Source organism: Glandiceps talaboti, chromosome 14 (assembly GCF_964340395.1).
Source record: "Glandiceps talaboti chromosome 14, keGlaTala1.1, whole genome shotgun sequence".
Taxonomy (NCBI): domain Eukaryota; kingdom Metazoa; phylum Hemichordata; class Enteropneusta; family Spengelidae; genus Glandiceps; species Glandiceps talaboti.
In genome coordinates, this window is record NC_135562.1 from 15,949,206 (window position 1) to 15,976,716 (window position 27,511).

At 36.8% G+C, this 27,511-nt stretch overlaps 2 protein-coding genes across 2 annotated transcripts; one reads left to right on the forward strand and one right to left on the reverse strand.

Annotated features, from left to right (window-relative positions):
• Positions 1-9,812: 9,812 nt before the first annotated feature.
• Positions 9,813-19,370, forward strand: LOC144445325 (uncharacterized). Its single transcript, XM_078134863.1, has 6 exons — positions 9,813-9,922; positions 11,619-11,764; positions 13,623-13,770; positions 17,390-17,971; positions 18,316-18,456; positions 19,114-19,370. The coding sequence occupies exons 2-6, from the start codon at positions 11,636-11,638 to the stop codon at positions 19,368-19,370; spliced, it is 1,257 nt and encodes a 418-aa protein (XP_077990989.1). The 5' UTR covers positions 9,813-9,922; positions 11,619-11,635.
• A 2,090-nt stretch (positions 19,371-21,460) lies between these two features.
• On the reverse strand, positions 21,461-23,733 carry LOC144445326 (ficolin-2-like). The gene is made up of 2 exons (XM_078134864.1): positions 23,661-23,733; positions 21,461-22,107 (listed from the first exon to the last, which is right to left on the reverse strand). Exons 1-2 carry the CDS (start codon positions 23,731-23,733, stop codon positions 21,461-21,463), a joined length of 720 nt encoding a protein of 239 aa, XP_077990990.1.
• Positions 23,734-27,511: the final 3,778 nt, after the last annotated feature.

Below are 27,511 nucleotides of genomic sequence, written 5' to 3' on the forward strand. Positions count from 1 at the left end.
TTTATTTCTTCGTTGTAACCGCTCTTTTTGTGACATTCAAAATGATAAACTGATAAACAAGGATATGATTAGGTGAACAGGTGCTCATTCAATATATTTCGCATTATAAGCGTGATGTAATTTGTATATAAATAAATCACTGAGCAGAAGCATATGACTAGGGGGGGGGGGGGCATATTTTAGAGTTTTGCGTACATGTCTGATATTTTTTTATGTTCCAAAATGTGAATTGACAGTCACATCTCTGTAGTGTAGAAAACAGTGCATTAACATCTATTTTCCAACCTCAGCTTGCAGCACACGATATTTTCCCCAAGTCGGTAAGTACAGTAAACAGCATTTTGGAAGGATACAGGATTTGTGGGTGAGCCCTCAGTAATAACAGGGAAGGGGGAATCAACCCCTATATGTGACATAAAATATGCCCCCCCCCCTAGTCATTTGGTGCTAATAAGTTATTATCCAAAAATGTCCCTCCACTTACATATGAATCTCCCCTTGTTAAAATATTTCAATACAAATCATTTTTAACACCACCTTAAACAAAAAACCACATCTGAGGGCAATTTTTAATTTTTTTATTATTTGCTGTGCACACGAATGTGTATCCTGCGTATGTATTAGGGGGATCGAAAAGACCAAGTAACGTCAAGGACGGCCAGCTTTCCTGTACTAAGAATAGTTAGAAAACATTTTAACAACTTTTTCGACAACTAACGGGGACTTCAAAAATTGACCTAATCAATTTGACCTGATCGCACAACATCAGGTCACATCACATATCTGTAATCCTAATACTAATAGCATTACGGTGCCGTTGGTTTGTGTATTGACACTCTCGTGCTGTGTGGTAATCCGACGGACGACCACTTCCTTTTTCGTATACTTGAAATTTTATATTTTTTCACTCGTTATGAAGACATAGTTTTTCTGTTTATTTTCAGATTCGTCGCAAGACTAGAAAGCACCGTATTTAACTCCGGTTTATTTAGGGGTATATCATGTACTGTAATGTTTGCATTCCAGCAATTATTTTGTGAAGAAACAAAAAACTCATACCTGCCCTTACGGTGCTAGTCTAGTCTGTCAGATCACGATTGCTTTGTCAGAGGTTCAGGTTGGCACCCTATAAATGATATAGTAAAAATAATACAGTGAATATTTCGTTTCAAAACATGACCTTTCTATTAATTACTTAGAGGGAAATGTACAAACAATTCTTTACATTAATCCTCCTTCATTACATTCTTCTAAATTCTTTGGAAATGAACGCAAGCATTCGGTTGTGATTAAAATGAAAGATGGCCGCAAACAGTGAACAGTCCTGTGGTGCATTATCTACGGTATCTAATAGTCGGGGCCCTTATTCTGATGACGTAGTCCGGGTTGTTTGATAGATGCATATGCAGGTGTGTGGAGTGATGAGATACCCCTAGTCATTGGGTACAAGTTCGATTTCATTTTAGTTGCAGCTACTATATATTAGAAATGCTTGTCATCTACCAGACAGTGCTAATTGTCTTAGAATGACGTAGACCAAAACACGTCGTGATGTATATATAATAGACATACATGTCTCAACCTCTGACATTTACACTCCTTACGCAAAGTGTATCGCCATTTCAACATTAGACCTACTGACATCTTCATTAATTAAATTATAGACTGTGGTATTTCTATACTGAACTAGAACTGGAATCTAAGAAAAATGTTTAAAAGGTAAATAAAATACAAACCAAATACTAAATATTTCGAAAATTGAAAGTGGATGCACAAATCATCGTCCTTGTGGCAATTCTAGGTGGACGAATACCCGCATACTTTCATTTAAATACCACTGGGTTGCAGATCTAGAGAACACCTGTGCAAGCTTGCTTCCAATTGATTTGACCTTTGCTGTAGTTAAGTCACACCAAGAGTATTTACTTCGAACCGCGGGAAATTTTATTTCTCATGTGATATTACCGTGACCAGGGATCGGAGTTAACTCTACTTCGACAGAAGTCATAAATAAAACCTATATCAATTATAAGCTATTGTTTGGTACTGAGAAAGTCAGATTGAATTACTTGACAAATGCGTTTCCCACCTCAGGGTATTGTAACATTGAGAATCGTGTCATCAAATGACACCGACATGACTCCGAAGGAGGCGTAACCTACACGCATTCATTTCACCGTGTTCACTAGTGGCTACCAAGGATTGGCTGTCAGCCATTCCGAATAGAGAGACATGCAATATGTCATGTTTCTCATCGATGTGCAAGCTCATTCACACGTTAGCTTTTCGCGCCAACACTCTGCTCGGAACTGAGAATGTACATGCGTTGAACACATTTCATACGCAATCATTTTTAAAAAGACAAAACATGAAGTATCAGACCGGCCGCGGCTTTGGTAAAACATAGAGAAAATGTGTTTACTTTCAATTTATATGGCGATTTCCTGGTGAATGTCATTTACACAGTAAAGAAAGTACAAGTTATACAATTCACAAATTCAAGAGGACCTTGCACAATTCGATCGATGTTACATACCAATTAACTAATCGAATGCAAAATCACACTCTAGGCTCTGATTTTCATCGTGGTCAATGATAATTGGCAAATGAATCTGAAGTCTGCAGTCTTTTGAGTTTGGGCGCGGGAAGCTACCACATGAATACTTACGGATGGTAACAACGTAAAAGTATTGCATGTGAAATATCAACAGTGAGACTATCGTTAGCTACACATAGCTGTATAAATAAAACTTCATATTTCAGATTATTAAATAACACTTACCAATTTATCACATTCCAATGAATAGGAGATTCTTGTAGACGTTATCTTCAGCATGTTAGGTTTATTTTTTCCTGCATATGTGTAAAGCACAGTTCGATCAGGCTCGTTCGTTCCAATGGAATGGTAATTTACCTCGATACGCTGGGCGCGCTTCTGAAACGCGCATGCGTTCTTGATTGTTATGTGCGAATATTCATTGTGTGATATATATAAATACACTATAATACCTACTGTAAAATAGCATCCAAGGATTTAATCTATTTACGTGTATATTTAGAGTATATCTGTCGAGAAATTAAAACCATAGAGCCAAAAACTACAAACAACTACGATGAAAATGAGTGAAATTTAAGTTCAAAGTCACTATTGTGTTGCGACCTCACATTTACTCATCTTGGCATTACAGCAGTGTAGCATTGATATTATAACTCACTCTTAGTATAAAGCTAGCAAATTCAGTATGGATTAGTTAATCAAAGCTGAAAGATTTTTTGTCTTCAAATTTACAAGGTTAATAACTGCTCCTGGGGCTTAGTTTGATTCGGAGAGGCAAAACTCAATATCGGAATAAGTCAAACTGTCCCAACGATCTGCTTTGTAAAAGTGATGACTTAGCCCCCCCCCCCCCCCCCCCATCCCCTTCGGCCGTAAAACTGAATTTGCCCTAAAATGCTTTGAACAAATTTAGGTAAAGTTTGAGGGAGGGGAGGGTGTTTTAAAGTGGCACAAGCTGAGTTTGTATTCATATTACTCAAGTGAAAATACTTCAATAAACCACATTCCAGTGAATTGTTAATATTGATGCATGTCGTTTCCCATGACATTCGATTGTTTTCTAGCATTGTTAGAACAGTTGATTGCATAGTGCAGATTTCCTGAACATGTTTTGATACCATTACGTATTATAAATGAAACCATCGGATATTTTTTTTAATTATATCATGACAACCATGCTTGAGTTCAGTCAATTACAAGTGGTGGTGGTTAAGTGTGCTTCAGTAAGTACAATACTGCAAAAATTACACCGAAATCCTTATAAACTCAGCTTGTGCCACTCAAGTCTAAGGCGAAAACTATTAGTGTTTCCCATATTTTGTCTTCACTCTCTTCAGGTTATGTTGTTAAATTTATTGTATTGAATTACGTGTAAATGTTTCACTAATTTTCCATAATGTGCATATAGAGATATGGCAACAATGTAAATATCTGACCAAACTGCCAGTGTGTATGTAGTTCTACAAGAGTTTACATAGATCATATGCTGTGCTAGACAACCATGATGCATTTCACCAAGTTTGCACATTGAGCTAATTTACTAGCTGTATTTCTGGGCATGTCAGTGCCTTTAACTTTGATATTGTTAGTATTGGTATTTTATGTCAGTTACTGAAGAGAAGGAAGGGCTTGTTAATTATTTGTCTATTTTCGAAGAAATTTTGTTATTGTTTTTGTGAAAAAAAACTTAAACACTAGAAATGAAAGCGATCGTTTATTGTCGGAGAATTAATAACTTGACGAAAAGGAAGTGATTTAAGAGATTGTTGTAGAGGTCGCTGCACTGATGAGCAACTATTTCTTGAATGGGAATTATGAGTATACACTTTATGTCACAATACAGCATTCGTGTGAATAGATTAGCAAACTCAATAGATCAGTTATTCAGAGAAAGGTAGAACCTAGCCGACCCATTCCAATATTCAAATATGCAAATGTATGCATCGGGTATGAAAGATACTCGTGAGTATTCATATGGGTATGCCTATAGTATTCTCATCAGTTTACGTTAATAATACGTTTACATATTCCCTGAATATGCCCTGATTATGGTTAAAATACGCCCAGTATTCCTATCATACAGCATATATTCACATCCTATTTCATAGGCGTATGCTAAGATATTCATGGTGAGAATATGATGTGAATATTATATATAAAAGTGGTTCATCTTCTCATCGTTTTTCGTTCTATTCTTATGAGCATACGTCGACTCAAAATTCTTAGAATACGTGTGCATGTGTCTGAATAGTAGGACATGCCACTACAAAGGCAAACGTTTTCGTATGCGAATATGTGGCATTTGGTGCAGTGAAGCTTGCTGATAGTGATGATATATGTAGAGGCCAAAAATAGGGATTATGGATAATCCATGGATTACATTTGACAAGATATTGAACAAAGGTTATGGCTGGATTTTGACAAAAATATTGGTTGGGAGATTGTATATGACACAGTGATTAACAACAAAGTTTAATCTAAACCCATCCATTATATTATACGTGACACTACTGTTTATATTTGTAAAAATCACCAATATCTTCAGGGAAATGCAATGAGTTGCCAACATATAGCTGAACATGGTAACCATGCATTATTTTGTAACCAAAATCTAATGAATTTAGTCCTTGTGTCATAATATTTTGAACAACACTCCATCTATTATCAATCTTTAATTTTTTTAAATGAGAATTTCTTTTTTAAATATCACCAATATTATTGCCATGGTAACCACAAATCTTCAAATTCTAATGAAGTTGTTTCTGTGTCATAGATAATCTAGCCACACAACTTTCAAAAAAGAGAATAATTTCATAACCTTTTAAGATGTCTTGTCGAATTTGTAATTGGTGGACAATCAGTGGATTGTTCTGATTTCTATTTTCGAGAAAACACATACATGTACCTGTATATCCTCATGATATAGAGAAGGTAGACTTGACTGTAATGTGTTGTTGGTAAATATACAATGTACAGCTAAAATGAAAAAACAGAAACAAATTCAAATGAAAATGAAAATCCACCATAATAATTATATAATATAATAATAAGTAATTGCTGCTGTAAATAATGAAAAAAAGAGCTAAATTTCTCAAGAAATGTTCACTGGATAAATAAAAACGAGAACATTTCAAAAAAAAAAAAAGATATGAAGGTAAATACAATATCACACATGTACAAGAATATTCCAACCATGCAAATATTGTGTGCATGCATTCACATGTTATAACTGCAAATTCTATTTTATGATCAGGAGTTTATCTTGATTATGCAACAATGATGTAACAACTGAAAGTTAAATTCAAACTTGCACAACTCACATTTGTATTGTAAACAGTATGAATGGAAAGTTGGACAATTTTTTTTTCATATTTTAATAAATTCATTTGAGATGAATTTCTGAGGAATCATGTAGTTTTCTTTTATTTACCAAAAAAATTATGTAAATGTAACTATAAAAAATTTAATATGATACAGCTTGATTTATCAAGAAGTTGCTCACTTTTATTGGTGTATATTGACTAAAAGATTACTCACCTGGCCTTTAGTTTTAAGTTACATATGACTTCACTTTGATTATCTATTTTTGCCCTAACAAGCTAAGTTGCCTATTCTTCATAGTGTGAAACCTTAAACATCTCTGACATGAAAAACGACTTCAGTAGCTTTAACTGGACAATATTGACTTGTGATGGAGGCTGGGTTAATTGGGAGGGTAAGAAGTGATTGAATAATATACATGTGATTAGCTTGTACTTTCATTCTTCTCTACATGACACTTCAAATTTTGCAGGGGTACAGTCAAAGTACAACCTCCACTTGCAGTCACAGCTAACATCCAGGCTACATAAGAAGATTGGTGAATATACTAGTAACAGTAACAGACACACAACTGCACCACAAGTGATAACATCACACCATTGTACAGAACAGTGGCAAAATCAATCAATTACAGAATCATTAAGAACAAAATATGTGAGAGCCATCATAGATGATTTGAATTGCTCAGTCTATACTTTCTTTGCAGAAAGGACATGCCATTTTACTAGCTATACCTACTAAATTTGTATATATGAAATATAAATCACATCTCAGCTTCTTCCCTGACCTTTCTTTATCTTTGACAATTATAATTAATAAATGTTGATGCTGAAGTATTTCCTCTATCTTTAAAGATTTCTTTCAATACGTGCTTACCTGACAAAACAATGTTGAACTTGAAGCATGTCAACAATATTAAAACAGTTATAGCCTGTACAATGGAAGTGGTTGATACATGTACTTCTATGCCTGTACTAATACTTTCCTAGCACAAACACGGCATTTAAAAAAAAAAGAGTTCCATGAAATTCATATGACATTGTCCTCGCTCAGCATACCATAAATCGAAACCACAATACAGTGTCACTGGCACCATATGTTAGGAAGAGGCGCCAAATTTGGAGATGTTGTCAGTCGATGTACTGTGTAACGATAATGTGTAGTGGCGATACGAAAACCATCCATACAAACGTAACATCACACATTACGGGGGATTGCGATTCACTTCGTCCCATTTTCAACTCGTCCCATTTCAACTCGCCCCATTTTCAACTCGCCCCATTTTTAACTCGTCCCATTTTCAACTCGCCCCAACAACACTAGGAAACGTTTATGAATCTAAACGATACATGGACTCGAAGTACGGGGACCGAAAAATTTACATGATTTTACCTACGTAGCCAGTTGAAGCGTAGCAAATGTAACATTTCCTAGCAGAAAGTGGTGTGGGTTTTGGCTAAGTGTTTGGTAGATCTCGAACTTATACTAGCACAACAACTTTCCTCAGTCATGGAATATCACTTTTCACATTAGGACTTAATGTTTACAACCCAAATGAGAAATAATAATGAAAATATAACCAGGGAGAATATTAGTGACTGACACTCTTACGACTTCCGCGCGTACGGGTTTTGGAGACGTGTCTCTTCTCCCTAGTTAACGCAACTAAGTATTGTAGTATGTGTTTACAGCGCAAGTGGTACTTCATTAGTGGAATACGAGATACCACAGACCCTCCAAACTGAGTACTACTAGCTTCGATTTCATATATGCACAGGTAAATTATATTGTAAAGAGTTGGGGCGAGTTGAAAATGGGGCGAGTTGAAATTGGGGCGAGTTGAAAATTGGACGACTTGAGTGGGACGAGTTGAAATGGGACGAGTTGAAATTGGGACGAACTGATCCGTCACCTTACGGGGTGGGGGGGGGACTTAAATAACAGAAAAAATACTCAAGACATATATATAACACCACAAAATATGATGATAAAATCACAAGGAACACATCTAGATCGGTTTCAATAACTTTAAAATTGATTATCACGTCAAAAATTGACGAAAAATTACATTTCAGGGTCACAATGCTAACTTACTGAGTCGTGTTGTAATTGTAAACAGCGAGTTCAAGACGCCACCAACCAAGTTCTTTGTTGTACTGTCAAACATTGCGCGGCGGAATCGCGTTTATCATCTTGTCGGAGTAAGATAGGAATATGGATTACTAAAATAAATTGTTGAATCGATAACTTATAGCGTTTTAAATACAATTTTCGGCAATTATAGTGCATGACGCCACTGATGACGACGGCAGCCATGTTGTTTTTGACGGAGTGAGATTTGTTTGATTGTTTGAAATTATTTCCTCCACCTAAGTTGCCACACAGGTCGTATGCAAAACCACAGGCATTTGTTTCCCGGGCTATGTCTATCTATGCTATTATTTATTTCTATCTATGTCAACAAAACATTTGTCGAAAGACCAACGTTGGTGGAGGGTCTATGATAAGTTGGCTGATTGAAAATGAACAATATTAATCTAATGGCTATGGTGGTTTTTGAAACCAACAACTGCATAGAGTGTTGACTTTTTTACTTCTCGTCTATGTCAGAAAATTAGATGTCATTCAATAAAATAAATTTTGATGGTCAACACCCCTGGAAAATGACCCAAATAAAGTGTACGAACCCTGGCCCAGACAGCCGGTCACAAATGAATCTACCCTGCGCGAGCTTATGGGCTTTGCCTAGTTATGATAGTATTGACGTATTTAGCAAACTATATATGAAACGAGTAAATTACACTTGTTTCTGTGATCGCACAGGTTCACTCACTCACTCACTCACCGCCAAAGAAGACACAAGGTACGAAAGGCAGCCGCCATTACCGTACATAAACAGGAACTTTCAACTGGCCGTTGTACTAAAAAAATTATCTGCTCCAATTCTCCTACATGGCATCAGAAATCGGTTGATATCTTTGGTAGGTATGGTCCCATTGTAACAACGACACGAATTAACGGAAGATTATTAAATTTGGGAACTAAGAAGTGACGGAAGGTAAAATCTTCGAAATGTTTGCCCAATACAAAGGCCGGTTGAAAGTTCATGTTTAAGTACGGTAATGGCGGCTGCCTTTCAAACCTTATGTCTTCTTTCGCGGTGAGTAAACCTGCGCGATCACAGAAACAAGTGTATTTTACCCTTTCATATACAGTTCGCTAAATACGTCATTATTAAAGATATTATCGACATTTTATTGTATTCTGATAGAAATATTCTGAGACATAACTCGGGAAACAAATGCCAGTGTGCGAAACACATTACAGTTAGCTGTGGATGGTAAAAGTTATTATGCTACAGTTTGCTGTGGATGGTAAAACTGATTATGGTGTTGTTGATGACTTCACTTTAAACTGAGAAGTTTTTACCAACCCAGATTTCAACTTTTCCCGCCATGATATATACGTAATAAGGTATCCGGTCCGTGCTATTGTTGACTATATAGTTTCGATATCACAGATAACTTGTTAATCAGGTTTCCTTAGAGTGTGCAGTTTTCTTCTTTGGTTGTGTAGCTGATGGTACTTTCAATTTAATGAGAGAAAAATAAATAAATGACATTAAACATACTATTATATACATTACAAAATTTACGGTTTTCAAATCATGTCTTACAGCATTCTAAGATGCTCTAATATTTACATGTGTGTGTGTGTGTTTGTGTGTGTGTGTGCATACATGAATGTAGAGAGAGAGAGAGAGAGAGAGAGAGAGAGAGAGAGAGAGAGAGAGAGAGAGAGAGAGAGAGAGAGAGAGAGAGAGAGAGAGAGAGAGAGAGAGAGAGAGAGAGAGCGAGCGAGCAGATTCCACGAGTACGTTCATTTGATGAGCGCCCTCTGCAAGGTCATTTAAGGTCATTCAAGTGTTGACTAACCGGTGACCTCAACCGTACCGTGTGTGTGTGACATAATCGAAGTGGTGTATATCTCTAAACCCAGGAGACTGTATTTCACCCATCATTTTATAATCAGGGGTGTTTTAAGGTCAGTCTAAATCATACTGCCATCGGCGCTTCATTAATTTACTTTAAATTTGACCAGTCACATGCTTCACATAACTGTTGTTTTCTTAGTCCAAACAGCCATCGAAGAAACGTTTCGCGTCCCTATGCGTAGAACTTGATATTGAACTTGAAGCGATCGCAAAATTCAATATTGTATTGGTGATATAGTGAGAAAGATGGCCCAGTAGTAGTGGAATATTTTAAAACGTGATATCAATCGTGTGTTAATGGCGTACAAACTACAATGAAAATATCACAATTGCACGGATTAGATAGACGTCACTTCCGGGTTTAATTTTGTTGAACGTGTTCAAAAGTTCATGAACAAGAGACGGTAATGGATACATATGTACCCTGGTGGACAAAAATTACAACCACAAACTCTACAAAAATTCCAAAAATAAGGGTCAAAAGTGTACACTTTAATCAGAAACTTGGGGTCAAAAGTCTACACTGTAGCCAGAAAAAGGGGTCATGAATTGTGAACACTTTTGATACACTTAATAGCTTTCACATTACACGTACATGTATCAGTCACTGCTAGTTCATTGGCTACCTAGGCATGGGGCCGGGAGAGGGACGCCTACTTCCAATAAAGATGACTGAAAACAACCCGTGGAAACAACCTTGTTCAAAATATGGGGTCAAACGTCGTACGTGCAATCAAAGAGGTGGGTCAAACCTCTACATAATTCTTTAAAAATCAAGACTCAAAAGTCTGCATGAGTCGAAAGGGGGGGGGGGGGGTTCCAAAATCACGGTACATACGTATATACCCTTTCTATGGGATTACCTTCCCCCCCCCCCCCCCCGGGTTATGGCAATACATATGGATGATATCGATCACTGATTAACATGATCAATGTCTAGTTATTGGCATTTCAACAATTTGCAGTGAATATGTTGTGGTTGTCAAAATGAAAAATGATCCTCCTGTCCTCCAGTTAGGCTGGAGTCAGACAGACAGACAGACAGACAGAGAGAGACTAGACACACATAGAGACTAGAGAGCGATATACAGACAGACAGACAAACAAACAGACAGACAGACAGAGAGACAGACAGACAGACAGAGGAAGGCATACACAAATACATTCACCCAACTCATCACTGAATATAGGTTTTAGAAGGTATTGCAGCGAAGCTGCAAGAATTTTTTTATTTACTCGGTAAACGATCGCCCCTGAGGTTTAATTTGGTTCAAAACATGAACAAAATTGTTCACCCTTCCATTTCAGACCATCAGAATTTTCATGCCCCCTTTAAACCCTCAATTTTTTTCGTGTCCCCCCCAATTTCTCCCAGCCCCACCCACCCTGTTGTAAATTCTGACACCAGCCTTACAACTATAACAGTTTTAACAAAACCAAGACTTAAACTTGTCACTACACCACCTATGGATAATATTGACCACTAATCAACCGACACAAAATTTCTTGTTGAAAGTAACTGACCAATTTTAGTGAATATATCTTTGGTTACTTGATGAAAAAAAAATATCCCAGTTGCAGCTAGTGCAGCTTTAAGATACAGAAATACACAAAATCATTAAATATGCAAATAGTCCATCAAGAGAAAAAGCTAGAGCAACAAGCTTTATAGGTACCCATCCCCATTGTAAACCCAAATAACAAACTTACACTATGTTAATGTAGATCCATTTCTTTGTCGAGTAGACACTCTGGGTAGTAATATGGCATATATACCTCAGTATGACATCTGTATCGTTGGTGCTGGAATGATTGGATCTGCAGCAGCTCGTCATGTGACACTGATAGCACCAAATTTAAAAGTCTGTCTCATTGGACCAAAAGAACCAAAGGTAATCTTAGCAGATGTGTAGAGGAGTGTTTCAAGTCTGTATGTAAGCATGTAACATGTTTACTTACTTTTTTCATAATGTGTTCTTAAACATACCACATGCTGGTTGTAACTGCAGCACAAGCACCATATATAGCACTATGTGAATAAAATGTGCAATATTTCACCTAACTGTCATAACTATAATTGAAGTGTCCACATGTAAATGATTTTGGATTTTTCATTTATACATTTATACTTGAAAAATGAACGTGAATCAGACCAAGTCTATGTTTGTAACTCTATATATTACAAAAAGCTAAAGAATATGTAAAAAAAATGTTATTGTACATACAATAACAAAATATTTTTACATATTTATCAGTTTTCTGTAATTCATTAAGTAGACTTGGCATAGGTTATTATTTTCATTGAGCAACAAATAGTTATTACTATGATACATTAGATGTACTGAGCATTACATTTTTAGTCCCCCTACTAGTAATATTACAATGGGCTACAATTACAATGATCTTGGTCCATTGGTCTATGTGTTCATAACATGTGTGTTCCATGACAATACCAACCATGACCACGCCCTTAGGAACTGCTATATGCCAGGATATTTTGTGAACATAACATTTTTGAGCAGGCATGTATGATGTATATAAACATTCGAACAACATATGCAAATACGCCAAAATAAGACCAAATAAGCCCATAGCAAGTCAAATGAGGATGTATATTGCAAAGATAAAAGCGGGATGGGTAGGTGAGTAAACAAAAAAAATGAATGCAGATATGCCTAGCAACAAGACCGTACACGATACAACAGCAAAATGATGGTGTATTTTGCAAACTAAGTTAAAGGTGACAACAGAACTTGATAAACAGATGAGTAAACATGCAAAAATGCAAGCAAATGTGACTAACATCAAAACCACGTCCATAGCAATTCAAATTATGTATATTGCAAAAGATTAACACAGGGATGGGTATTCAAGTGAACAAGCATTAAAATATATACATATATGCCTAGCAACATGTGTATGCATATAGCAATAGTCAGAGTATGATGTAGCTTTCAGATAAAAACAGGAATATGTAGGAAAGTGAATAAACATTCAAAACAAGTATGCAAATATGCCTAGCAACAAGACCACGCCCATAAAAACAATCAAGTGATAATGTATATTGCAAAGATAAAAACTGATGGGTAGGCAAGTGAATAAATATTCATAACGTATGGAAATATAGCTAGCAACAAGACCATGCCCATAGCAATAGTCAACCAATGTGTATTCCAAAGATGAGAGCTGGAGTTGTATGCATTTGACTAAACATTTTAGAAATGTTTGCTTACCAACAAGACGACCATATCAACAGCAACAACCAAATACATGCAGTTATGTGTATTGCAAAAAATTAGCAAAAAAACATTGCTTGACAATATAAAATACAATAATATGACAGAACCCCATGATGCTCAAGTGTAGGTGTGGCGTACTAGGGGTATTTGCACAAGTGCTTGCAGTGTTCTCTTTGCCTGTACTTTCATGAGCGTAGCGACTGAAAGTGCAGCAGGAAACACTGCAAGCATGAGTGCAAATACCCCTGAGTACCCACACTAGAACTCACGTGGCATTGGGTTCTGTTATTATTACATAAGTTTATCCGAAAGTCATACAGCATGATCAATTGATTTCGTGTGTAGACACCTATCGTGTCCTCATTTGTATATCATTTGCATGCTGGTATGCAATACTGTTTTCGGTATTGAACTGCACTGCTGCAGTGAAAATACCACTAGTATGCACGCACATCAGTGCAAGTAATCTCTGGTGCATAATTATGTAATTATTTGTTTTGACATTTTACAGGACAGAACAACATGTAGTCATGGGATATTTGGATCTCACTACGATGAAGGTAGAATAGTTACAACACTGACAACAAACAGTGATCCAATCAGGAGTGAATGTGCACGAAGATCCATTGCAAGATACAAAGACATAGAACAGAGAACAGGTAGGTGGGCATTGATTCATAAAAACTGTCATTCCGCCAACTGTCAGTGAGAACCATCTGTGTACCTTGCACCAACTGATTTCAACCACACTTAGCATATATGTATAGATATGCATGTCTCTTTTGTTTTTGGTATTGCATTGCAGTGCTCAAAATAGTTTAAATGTTTGAATTCATGATTAGTTTTGCCATTTGTTGTAATCATGCTGCAGTTGAGGTATAATTCTATAATTCCCCAGTATGTTTCATCATTCAGCTGGAAAATACTCATGACCTAATGTCATTGCTTGTCTAGTGGCTTGTAATAGTAAGGCCCCTTACGTCACTCATGTTCACTGGCTGAGCAAAGTCAAATAGTGGGGAATAACAATATTGTACCAACTTTGTACCAATACAAAGTATCTAGACCAAGAGACAAGGGTACCCATTATATCAATACTAGCAGTTGACCCATAGACCTTAGCAGCAAATCCCCAAAATGGCCGAACACATGTGAAGTGCAGTAGAGAACTTTAGAAGATTTCATATCGTATTTTGACAGCAGTAGTAGTCAATACTAGAGTACTGAAGACAGAAATAACCCTAACCAGATTTAAACTGAATGCCTTCCGTAAGGGTATAGTCTTGCAATTTCATGATTTATGCAAGAAAGTTAGCTCTATATCTGTGATTCGTCAAGCCCCAATGAAAGTTAGTTGTCAAAAATGCTGTTGAAATGCCTGCCACACCACCTATTCTAAGCTTGCCATCCAGGCATCCTTGACTCACTCGGCTTTCGTGATCCCCTACATACCCGGGATATGGCATGTGCATGTTGAACTTCCTTCTCTGCCACCACGAGTTTACACATTCCTTTAATCACTATGGGAATATTGTCAAGATTTTGTTGAGTGGTGCGTCCTCACTGTACACTAATTATATAGAGGTCAATGTATAGGTCACCATTATTGATACATTGTCGCACAATTTTCTTCGTAGGCTAAGCAAGGCTTGGTCTATTTTCCATATTTTCACCACACACATTTGGGAATAAATATAGATTATTACACTTGATAAATATGTGAGAGTGTATTTATATCCTGAGATACAGAGCTAGATAAATGATTATGTACAAGCCTTGCAACAAACAGCGATAGTTTGTTATCGAGGGAAATCAAAAAAGAACACGGTAAAAAGGAGATGGTTCGAGGTCCATACTTCCTAAACTTCTAATTGAAAATCTAAGAAGACACGATTTCTCTTTATTCATCTGCGCATTAGTGTGTGTAATTTGAAAATGATTAGTCCATGTTTCACGAAATTGAAGTGATGATAAATATTTCACCTGTTTGTGCACTCTGCGTTCATTGTAAACCTATTTTAAGGCCAAGAAAAAAAATACCACCAAGTGCATTGTACTGTAGCACAACTGTACAGTTTTTGAAAATGTTTATCCATATGCTAGCTAATAAATCCATATTACATGCCAATGATAGGTGTTCATTTGCTGAATGACTATCCAGTTTCCTATACAATGATGCTACTATCTTTACGATATATGCTGCCATTTGGCTGTTGCTATGGGCATGGTCATGTTGTTAGATATATTTGCATACATTTATGTATGTTTTTGTTCATTTGTGTATGAATTCCTTATATTATCTTTGCAATATACATGATCATTTGGCTGTTACTATGGGCGTGGTCTTGTTGCTAGGCATATTTACATTTTTTGAAAGTTTTGTTTCAATTGTTTATAAATCCCTGTTGTTATCTTTGCAACATGTGTGATCATTTGGCTGTTGCTTTAGACGTAGTCTTGTTGCTAGGCACATTTGCATAAATTTTTTGAATGTTTATTCATTTGTCTTCCTGTTCCTGTTGATATCTTTGCAATATATGTGATTATTTGGATGTTGCTTTTGGCGTGGTCTCTTTGCTAGGCATATTTTCTACATTTTTTGAATGTTATTCAGTTTATAAATCCCCATTGCAATCTTTGCAATATATGTGATCATTTGGCTGTTGCTATGGGCATAGTCTTGCTGCTAGGCAAATTTTCAGACATTTTTTGTATGTTTATTCAATTGTCTATTAAACCCTGTTATCTTTGTGAAATACACCACCGTTTGGCTGTTGCTATGGGCGTGGTCTTAATTGCTAGGGTATTTGCATACATTTTTTTGAATGTTTACTCACTTGCGTACCAGATGATGTTGTTATTTAACCAAAATATACTGCCATTTGGTTGTTGGTAAGGGCGTGGTCACGGTTGCTTTGGCCAATTTTGTCAAAATGTTTTGGAGAAAATCTGCAGAATAACACTTTCAGAAACATCTCACCAAGCTTCAGACTCATTTACCAAGTACTTTTTGAGATAAAAAATTTTGACCAAAAGTGAACATTTTTACACCTAATTTCGATATCACTCATGGAATCATTGTATGCATAATATTTCTTTGTCCATAGATCCCTAGATGCATCCCCATTAAATTTCAGCCAAATCTGCTAAGTAGTTTTGGAATTATAGATTTTTAACCAAAAAGACACATTTTTAGCCCTAATTTGCATATTACTGATAGAATCATGTCATGAACAAATCTTACTTTACACCCCCTTAAGAATGTTCTCACCAAATTTGACAGCAATCTGCCCATTAGTTTCTGATTTTAAGTTTTTTAACCAAAAATCACATTTTTTACGCAATCAATTTGATTTGACCAATTTTCCAACTAGACACCAGTAGTAACATGACCACCAAATATCAAAGCAATCAGTCCAGCAGTTTTGACTTTAAGTTGTTTACACACACACACACACACACACACACACACACACACACACACACACACACGGACAGACAGACAGACAGACGCCAGGCAATGCCTAGAGCACTACAAAACCTCAGTTCAGTTGTGCTAAAAATAGTTTTCTGGTGAGTTTGAATCACTTAAATACCCTGCCTTGGTCTTCTTTTTTCTTGTGTTTGTCCAACAAATGCACAGTGCAGATCCAAGGGAAACACAAAATAAGGTTGGCACAAAATCCCTGAAAACAGAGTCTTTCTCAACGTAGAGCACAAGTATAAAGTTGGCATCAGATTCAGATTCAGGTAGCATCATATTGAACGTCAGATAGCTTCAGATCCGAATACACCCGACAGCAGTGAAGCAGACTTCTTCCGTGTAGTCTCAACGGTATTATTTCAGGTTTGAGTCGGCCAGGTGTCTTCGGATATGAGGCCATCTGACGCTCAATATAACGTTCATAAGATAACGCTACCTGAATATGAATCTGAATCTGACGCCAACTTTATACTCGTTCGAATGAATAATTACTCAAATTGGTCATTAATATTCATCGAATTATTACCAAAACCTAATCAGTTCTTGACATTACCCTACGGAACATGTCTATGAAATTTTGTTTGAATTGATGCAGTCATTTTTCCAGAAATGGTGATACAGACACACATACAGACACATAGACTTCATTGCTATTATATAAACTCCCTTACGGAAGTTAACAAGGCTTTTTTCTCACGGCAAGTTTAATCCACAATAAGTGAAGTCCCTGAAAGATATATAGTTGTAGTATGGTTTGGTATAGTTTGTGTCTTTCTGTATTCATATACTAATAGGTGTCAAGTTCTATAATGAAGTTGGTCATATGGTCATGTGCAAAAATGGACGTCCATACATCGAAAAGATCAAGAAAGTTACCAGAACTATGAACGTCAAGACAACAGAGTTGGATTATTCAAGTCTTTCAATAAAATACCCATATATATCATGCCAACTCCATGATGAAAGTATACTTCAGAGTGTAGGTGCTGGTTACATAAATCCTAGATCACAACTTACAGCACAACAGACTGCTGCACATCTACAGAGTTGTGACATCATTGATGATGTAGTCGACCAGGTGACTGAAACTAACCAATCAGATAGTTCCAGATGCATGAAAGTGACAACAGCCAAAGGTCAAGTCATCTTTGCCAGGAGAGTGCTTCTAACAACTGGAGCTTTCACAGGATTCAGAGATCTCCTTCCTCAGGGAAAAGAATTGGATGTAGAGTTATCAGGAGCAACATTGTTATATGCTGAAGTGAGTGATGAAAATGCAGTTAAACTGAGAGATATGCCGTGTTTCACATATAAAGGAAATAACACTGAAAATACATTTGATTATTACATACTGCCACCTATTAAGTATCTAAATGGTAAGCTATATTTCATTCTTAAACTTCTTCATTATGTAGTTTTATGAATTATTGGCAGATTGATGATTATTTCAATAATACTAACTTTTACCTTTTAAGTTAGCAGTGAAAATGTGTAAATAATTAAATAAGGAACATTCTTAGAGGTACATGTGAACATTTTGAATTAGCTGTTAGAATATTTATAATCTGGTAGGAAGGTGATCAGTTGCAATTGTCTAAGGCCTACAGGCTGCAGACATTGCAGGCTCTAGATCTCTTGTGAGTACTGTTGATTTTTAGTATCCAGAATATAATTTTCAATAACATAAACATATATGGCAGCATTCATGTTTCTATTGTAGGCAAGTACTACTTGAAGATAGGACATCGTCTACACAGGACAATATTACACACAGCAACAGACGTGTCTGAATGGTTTAAGAGCGAGGGAAATAAGTCTGTTTATGACATTGCTACAAAACAATTATTTAGTCATGTAAAAGGTAAGCATCATACTGGATTTTTTCTACTCCATCCCAAGCGATGATTTTATTTTAGTTATGTTAATCCTGCACAGGCACATTTCCTTCATCAAGTAACCAAAGGTATATATAATATTACACAACTTTTTGTTTTCAAAGCGTGGTTTGCATGAGACATACAAAAATTGTGTGATTCCGAAAGGTAGGTAGATTTTTTTAATTTATTTTTATATTTTCTTTTCATGTGTGTGTGTCTAGTTCAGGTTTTCAATTGTTTTTCGAAACGGTCTCTGTGCTGTTTATTTCTTCCTATCAGATGTACAACCATTACATATTGGTAGAATAATTTTATATTGTCTTTTTAAGTTTCCGCATCCACTATTTCTTCACGATTTTCGTAATTTTATTATTCTTTTTCTCTACAAAATTTTAGGGTTGGCGTGAAAAGCTAAGTGGGGTAGGGGTAACTGGAACCGAACAACTTTTTTTTATTTGTCCTAATTGTGTCTATTTCAAGAAATACATCGCAAATCTTTAGTGTTGAGAGAAGGGACACAGGTGTAGCAACAAACAAACAAACAAACATAGAAAGACATAACAGTACACTGACAAACATAAAAGGCATCATGACAAATAATTTCATTAACAAGAAGTTTTCTTTTGTTTATCTTTTACAAGGTGTAAAGGCAATATCAACCCATGGAGAAGGTTGTGTGACAACGTTTACCCCAACAGGGCAACCTTACTGTGATATGGTCACACCAAAGCTGGGCATAACTATTGGTGGAAACGGAGTTGCAGCAACGAGTGCTGACGAATTTGGTCGAATGGGAGCCAGAATGATTGTTGCTGGTTGCTGGGATCATGATCTACCTAGAGACAATTTCAGAGCTCGATTTAAAACGAAATCAACATTTTTAACATCTAAGCTATAGATTTCAAACACCCAACACAAAAACATTTTTTTGTGGTATTTCAATACTTATATAAAGAGAAACTGTACTGTGAATGTCTCACATGTACAAAGATCACGTGTGTGTGAATATTCATTGTGCATTTTTTAATACAGTAAACAGATTAGTAAAAACGTTCTAAGGGAACAAATGGTAGCAACATTTTTATGATAGTAGTAATGTTTCCTTGTAAAGCTCCATGTATAGACACTTTAATTCAACATTCACTTAAAACAGGACATTTTAACACAATAGTCTTTTACCATTTGTAATAATTCAATATGAAATTAAATTGTATTTTAGATGTTTGGGGGAAGGGTGCAAAATGTTTATGAAATATATAATTTTGAATCGTGAAATAGGTGGATTGGGATGGGGGTAGGGGGGGGGGTAGGCAAATAAGTAAAAAAAAATAATCTTTGTTCTCAGGCCCTGCTTAATGAAATTCTAATTCTTGTTCCCCTATGAGTTTGAAACAATTTGTCAGCTCATGGGATCAATTGAATTGGACCAGTTTGTAGGCTACACTCAGAAAAAAAAGATAAATGGAAATTAAAATGTTTCAAATTTGCAGATTGTTACATTATCTCGCTAACTATATGGTTAAATAACTTACAATGACTAAATTAATACTCAAATGACGATGTTGACTAGATCAATAGTGTTATGAAATATGGGACACCACTGTGAACTTCATTGAAAGATAAATTTGACTATTGAGTATACTGACTGCCATACATATATATGGAAGGATGTTAAAATAACAGTTGCATGCTCTGATTATTCCAATACTGTACAACTGCCGACATCTGATCATAGACGAAGAGAACCTGTTAACAACATGGAAAGTAAACAACTGAATTGAGTTAATAACGCTTGGCTCATCACGATGGAACAAAATAGACTTGTGTTACAAATCATGGTTTTAACAATAACAGTTTATATGTGTTCATGAAATGCCAGGGAAATGGAAATGTTTGTGTGAAAATGAGTTACCGTATAAAGTGGCCATAAAACTGTTCTTATCAAACAATGGAATGGAAATTCAAGTCTCGGATTTTCGGTGTAATTTAATTGTTTACATAAGGTGATTGAGCACTCTTGTCGAAAGAAGAATGAAACACACACACACTCTCTCTCTCTCTCTCTCTCTCTCTCTCTCTCTCTCTCTCTCTCTCTCTCTCTCTCTCTCTCTCTCTGTATGTATGTATGTATGTATGTATGTATGTATTTATGTATGTAATACATGTATGTATGTATGTATGTATGTATGTATGTATGTATGCATGCATGCATGTATGTATGTATGTATGTATATGTATGTATGTATGTATGCATGTATGTATGTATGCATGCATGTATTTACGTATGTGTGTATGTATGTGTGTGTGTGTGTGTTACAACGTCACTCAAAATATAGGTGAAGTAGTATGAAAGAATATAGGTAAGAAACGGGGACAACAACAAATGCCACAGTTCAGACAAAGTTATGCCATTGTATTAATGGATCGTTCTTCCATCACAATCAAAAACATAAAGACCCCTATCGAAGATGTTCAAAACATGATGACCCCCCCCCCCCACCCTTGCCAATTTCAAAAACAGGTTGACTCGCTAACAATCCACCGCCCCTGCCCCCAGACCAAATAAAAAAATAAAAATAAAAGAAACTGACCGGTCCCTTATTAAAAGGTAAATAATGTAAAAATGTGTCGTCTGTCTTGGACTTCGAATGATCGCTAGTACCAACGTCATGGCAGTGTTGACAACGAACGCGCGGGGGGGGGGGGGGTTCGTGTGGGCCTGTGTATGGAGTTTGTTTAGATGTACCTTTTCCAGAAGTTGTGGCATTATTCTAAAGCCATCAATCGTTTATCAACAGCGCAGCGTTCATTATATGTTGCGTAAAAACACGTACTAAATAAACACATGACATTCGGTTGTTACATGGTGACAATTTTCACCTCATTTAATTTAGTAACGTAAGTAACGTGACATTCCTATCTTCCAAACAATGGATTTCCGTCTGATGATCCACTGTATTGAAATCGGTTTAAATCTAATACATGTAATTATTCTTGTCGAATTTTCATAGTGACTGCTTGATAGGACACGGAGGACCCTCTCCATGTTTTCCACAAGATCCCATTTTCAGTGAGTGTACCGTGCTTTTTACTGGATAATGGGATGTAGTCACCGTTCAGATTGGATGACGAACTGGCTGTAAACCACCAACCGCCACTAAATTCATAACCGCTATTTTCGTCGTCGTAGGTTGAAAATGGATTCCCATTCAGTTCACTGAGCGAATCTCCAGCTGGGCCTCCAAGAAATTGATCAAGAATGAGATTAAATTTATCGAATGATTGACTTATCCTAAAACCGGAGTATTCAGCGTAGGCAGCATTTCCATACCAGTCAGTCAATTCAATTCTAAGCATATAGCGTTTACCTGGCTCTCCGTTTGCTGTAGTTAAGTAGTGTATATTGTCGTTTCCAAGCCAGTGCTCACCCCTGACGTCACCGAAGCCAACTTTGTATTCTTCCCATTTACGGTGAAAATTTTCCTCGCCATTAATTCGTCGATGTATAACAGTCCATACATTACCAGTACCTGTGTTGATATCGCAGGAAACATCAATTGGAACGGAAGACAAAAATGGCCATATTTTGTAGACTCTATTCCATAGGTATCCAGCATCGTAGATATCTTGACAATCTAAAAAAACAAAGGAATCGGATGAGACTCAGAAGTACACGCATGATCACGAGTAGCGGAAATGAAAGACCACAGACGAGAAACCCGTCACACACTGTACATTTTGTGTTGGGCGTTTGTTTTGTTCCGAGTGATCGCCGTCTTCCCAGATTGCACAGACGGACCTTCGCTGTGACTGAGCGCCCTCACGCATGCATAAGTCAACCCCTTTCAGACTGGTGAGGGCAGAGCGTCACGACGTATCTGACAGTCAAGCTGCACGGACAAAATATTAAGATCAATTACATGTGTACTTGTGTAGAAAATCTTTCAAAATGACATTTCGCACAATAGAACATAGGATCTTAGAAGTGAAGGTTAAATTTAATAAGAGGAAACACAGGCCAGGTTATTTCCATCTTAATTGCACTTCTGATATTACCAAAATCTCGTTTCCATCAAACCTGCGTAAAGCGATCAATCTAGAAATAGTGTTGTAAGAATTAACACATCTGGCCAAGAAGTGGCCGAGTGTACACAAAAGAGTGGCATTATGGTAAATAAACAATGTCAGGAGCTTCACATCTCACACTTCTGAGACCAGCTGTGACAGCGTCAAAATGAAGCTCTTACTTGAACTCTTGCTAGTGTACAACAGGTTTCTTCTAACCAAGATTCACTAAACTTCTATTCTAGAGAAGTCATGTGAAGCAGAATTTGTGAAAATTAGTTTTCTGTGTCCCATAAAATAACACCAGTCTCGCTTTTGTTATTCCTCAAGATCTGTATCATTAAATACCGACGATTTACATATATAACCACAAGTTGACGTAACGGTTTTGCAGTAATGATAAGATCGTGGTACAGTTTTATTTTGGAATCGCATCGAATCGAGATTTATCAGGAAAATAAAGTGCTACATGAATATGATCGACTTGAGTGTATTTGTATAACTTGTTTATTCTATTTATTATTAATTTTTATTGGAAACATTCAGTCACTGATACAGTGATTTAATTCTTATAAAGGCATCAGGTATCCATAAATCTGAATACTTAGATAAATATTGTCGACGTATATTAAGTTAGGAATTGGATTTATACGTGTGTCGTATATAGATTAAGGTCATAAGCGCTCTCAAGCACGGTGAATACATACAGTGAATTTCACAATAACGTTCAGTTTTCTGTTTGATACAACCACGTAGAAACCAATAAGAAACTGGACATGCTACACTTTAAGATAGCAAGATTGAATGAGTACAGTTTCTTGCTACATTTTGTCTAAGTGAAATGAACTACACAAGCCACCATACAGACATCAACTCTGAATATCGCAAAGGATATTTTCGCGCCCTTCATGGGGGTGGGGGATACTAAAGTAAAACATTGGCGCCCGAATGTCTACATGAAGTTGCAATGCATTTAAATGGTTTATTTCAATTTGCAAAAAAAATGCGATCTGACTTGCTTTGGAAGCGTGGCATATGCAGTTTCTTGTTTGTTTCTGCGTGGTTGTATCAAACAGAAAAGCTGAACAGTATTGTGAAATTCACTGTACATTTACGGACTTACCATAATAACGTTGACCATACGTGGTGAATACCACTGCTGAATACAGCCAGATGTTCACAAACAGAGAAGTCATGTTGATGAGTGGAGGTATGAAAATATTTTGTCTTCGTTGTAACCGCTCTTTTTGTGTCATTTAGAATGATTGCACAGATAAACAATGATATGATAAGAAAACAGGTGTTCATTCAATATATTTCGCATGAGAGGCGCGATATATTTTGCATAGAAATATATAACTGTGCAGAACGCATATGGTGAGCTGTGTCCCATTTCTACGAATCTGATATTCTTTTATGAATCAAAATATGGATTTACAGCCATCTCTGAAGACAACAGTGAGTTGATATCTATTATCTAACCTCAGCTTGCAGTACACAACCGGGTAAGTCAAGCCAACAACAGTTCTCAGAGTTGAAAGACAAAGGATTAGTAAGGGAGCCTTCAATAATTACACGGGGGGGGATCCACCCCAGTCTGTGGAATAAAATGTGCTCCCAGTCCGTTGTGCTAAAAAGTGACCCTCCCTCAATTTCCTTCCTCTAAAATATGAACCTCCCCTGTTCACATATTTCAATGAAAAGCATTTTAACGCCGCCTCCCTGAGGCGTAGTTGTTACAGCTGAGGATTATGCTTGCAGAACAAGTGTGTCGTATATTGGAAGGGTGGCTCGAAAAGAATTGACTGGGGGACCTTGGACACGCAAGAAAACGAGCATCCCAATGAACGCCGCTTTACACAGGAAAATCTCCAATATACTCACACATATTTAAACTATTTGCACACAAAAGATCTCGCTAGACTAAAATTTATGGACGAGTGTAATGTGAAAACAACGACAGGTCAACGACTATACGGACACTCTCCACAAGGTACTCAGATGTGTTGAAATAGGCCGTTACATGTCTGGACCCGATTTTACTGTAAATTTATTAATTGGGCTGGCTTGCGTTAATTTTTTTTTCAGTAATAGAGGGAGCATCCACAATAAACGAACTTATAATTTTTTTGTACAGGCAAGCGATGTTATTACCAATGACGGTGAACAAGTTCTGATTCCGGGAGACACAGCTGTCGTGGATGGATGCGCCCATCCATCACCACGAAGCAGAATTTCTGGTCGTAAATTTGATGGATAATATCCATATTGAACTCGCGTTCTTGCCAACGTATTCACTAGACTTCAACCAAATAGAAAACCGTGTTGAAGAAAGACAGGTATCGTCACATCCTATATGACAATGTACCCATTGCAGTGCATGATGCTGTTGGCGAGTTACACCTACTGACACTTACGGCTTCCATCAGAACACTGCTTACTTGCAGATGGCCACGATCTTTCATTGAACACTTATCTAACAATTGATTATTTCTAATACATTACATATTTCATTCATATGTTACTGTAGAAAGACCCATTGCCGAACTTGATTATTACATATAGCTGAGTCATTGTCTATTGCTGAAGTACCAAAAACAATTGCAAGTTTCTGTAGTTTGTTGATTGTAAAAATAGACCGGATGATATTTAACAATCGTGAACTTCGATCCAGTGTATACACTTGCTGCGACAAGCGTTCAATGTCACGAATGCCTCATTCTATTTCTCAGTGATTGTAAAAATAATTGTATTTAATGTATGCGTTAGACATTTAAGTTCACTACATGAGTGTATGTATATGTGTGCCATATATATATATGTCATATGTGTAGTCAACCAGCCAGCCTTGTCCTTATCAACAATTTGTTTACAATTAAATAAACAGCAGGGAGTGAAAGATTAGACCTGTCATCAATAGAGAAACTAGCTGTCAGTAGGTAGTTTTAGCACAGATTGAGACAGGCTTAGAGCTGTGGTTGATCGAAGATCGATATTGTAGTCAGGAGGTCGTGGGTTTGAATCCCACTAGAGACAAGGACAAGTCTGTAGTGCGATCCCACCACATAGTTTTAAAAAGCATTTGTTGTTTCCCACTATTACCATCACCACAGTGAGTTTGTGTTTGTATTAATTCAATGCCTGCATTTGGATCTAATTGGCTGAGCTGAAGGCCATAACTCCCAAAGACTAGATGAATGTACATCTGACAACCTCAGGACCGAGATCAACATCTCAACTCCACCATATTATCCCCAATATCTTGCCACGCTGTTCCCCCTTTACTACTGTGTGACCCGCTCCTGATCCTGTGCTCACACCACAACGAACAGTTAACTCACTGCATTTCACTGATATTTCATATTAATTTACAATGTTAGCAGTGGTGGGGTGTGGTGACAGTAGGATTTGGAACTGCTGACAACCGGTGAGACCATGCCAAAATCGCAACATTATGAAAAGTGTGATAAAAAATGTGTCAAAGTAAAATGCAACCCTCCCCTAATTTCCATTTTCAAAATTACGGCCCACTCCAAGAACCGATTTGTAAGGAGTGACCACACTAATTTCCCCAGCCCTCCACCCTTGTAATATACTGAAGGCTCCCTAAGTTTCATTGTTAATACGACTTAATCATTTTTAGCACCAATGAACTGAGGTTCAGTAGTGCTTATGACATTGTGAAATGTCTGTATGTCCCTGTATGTATGTATGTATGTATGTATGTATGTATGTATGTGTGTGTATGTATGTATGTATGTATGTATGTGTGTATGTATGTATGTATGTATGTATGTATGTACATGTATGTATGTATGTATGTATGCATGTATGTATATATGTATGTATGTATGTATGTATGTATGTATGTGTGTGTGTGTCTGTCTGTCTGTCTGTCTGTCTGTCTGTCTGTCTGTCTGTCTGTGTGTGTGTGTGTGTGTGTGTGTGTGTGCGACTTAAAGTCAAAACCTCCAGACCGATTACCTCGGTATTTAGTGGGAACATTACTTTGGGCGTGTAGATGAAAAAGTCTTCAAATGAAAATGATCGCATTAGAGATGTGCTTGTTGGGTCTAAAACCGTGATTTTTTTTTTTAAACTTTAACTCCAAAACTACTGGGCAGATTGGCCTTGTCACAAAGTGGTGATATTTAGTAAAGTTTGTTCGAAGGGGTCGGCAACATTAGGTTGACTGGTCAGGCTTGTTGACATGTTATGGAAATCAAAAGCATGTTTACTCGTATATAATTCCAGTTAAGTAGTAAATTAACATATTATGTTTCAACAGTTGGCTGGAAAGTAGATAAACAACTTTTTTGAAATTGCATACACTACAAAGGTCACCTGGCTGCAATTATGATCATCCAATCGGCCATAAACTTTATTAAAATCTGGTAGGCAAGTGTACGTGTAAACATTCATAATATGTATGCAGATATCACTAGCATAAAGACCACATCCATAGCAACAACCAAATGATGATGTCTACTGCAAAGATAATAGAAGTGACAAATAAATAAAGGTTTTGAAAAAATGTATGCAAATATGGAAAATTGCAAAGGTAACAACATGGATGATTAGGCAAGTGGATAAACATCCACAATATAAATTGAAATGTGCCTAGGAACAAGACCATGCCCATAGCAACCGCCAAATGATGGCGTGTTTGGTAAGGGTAACAACGGGACTGGCTCATCAACTGGATAAACGTAAACAACAAAACTGTACAGTTGTACTACAGTGCTAATTGGCGCCATTTTTCAGTGACAGCTGTTTCAATATTCACGGTGAAATGTTGGTTCCTGTTTTAACCAGGTAAATGTAATAAACGAATACCTCACTTGTTCTGCAGGAATTTATTCAATGATACAGTCTCTCAAGGTGATTGTAAGTCATATAGTACGACTTAATACTTCTGCAGTTAACGTTTATTAAGAATGCGTTTGTACACAAGTTTTCTTTTTCCACTCTAGA

Coding starts and splice junctions, on each gene's coding strand:
- LOC144445325 (XM_078134863.1), top strand. CDS start 11,636: ATGGCATATATACCTCAGTATGACATCTGTATCGTTGGTGCTGGAATG. Junction 13,771..17,389: donor AGACATAGAACAGAGAACAG/GTAGGTGGGCAT, acceptor ATATACTAATAG/GTGTCAAGTTCTATAATGAA. Junction 18,457..19,113: donor ATTATTTAGTCATGTAAAAG/GTAAGCATCATA, acceptor ATCTTTTACAAG/GTGTAAAGGCAATATCAACC.
- LOC144445326 (XM_078134864.1), bottom strand. CDS start 23,733: ATGACTTCTCTGTTTGTGAACATCTGGCTGTATTCAGCAGTGGTATTC. Junction 22,108..23,660: donor GTATGGTCAACGTTATTATG/GTAAGTCCGTAA, acceptor TTGTTTTTTTAG/ATTGTCAAGATATCTACGAT.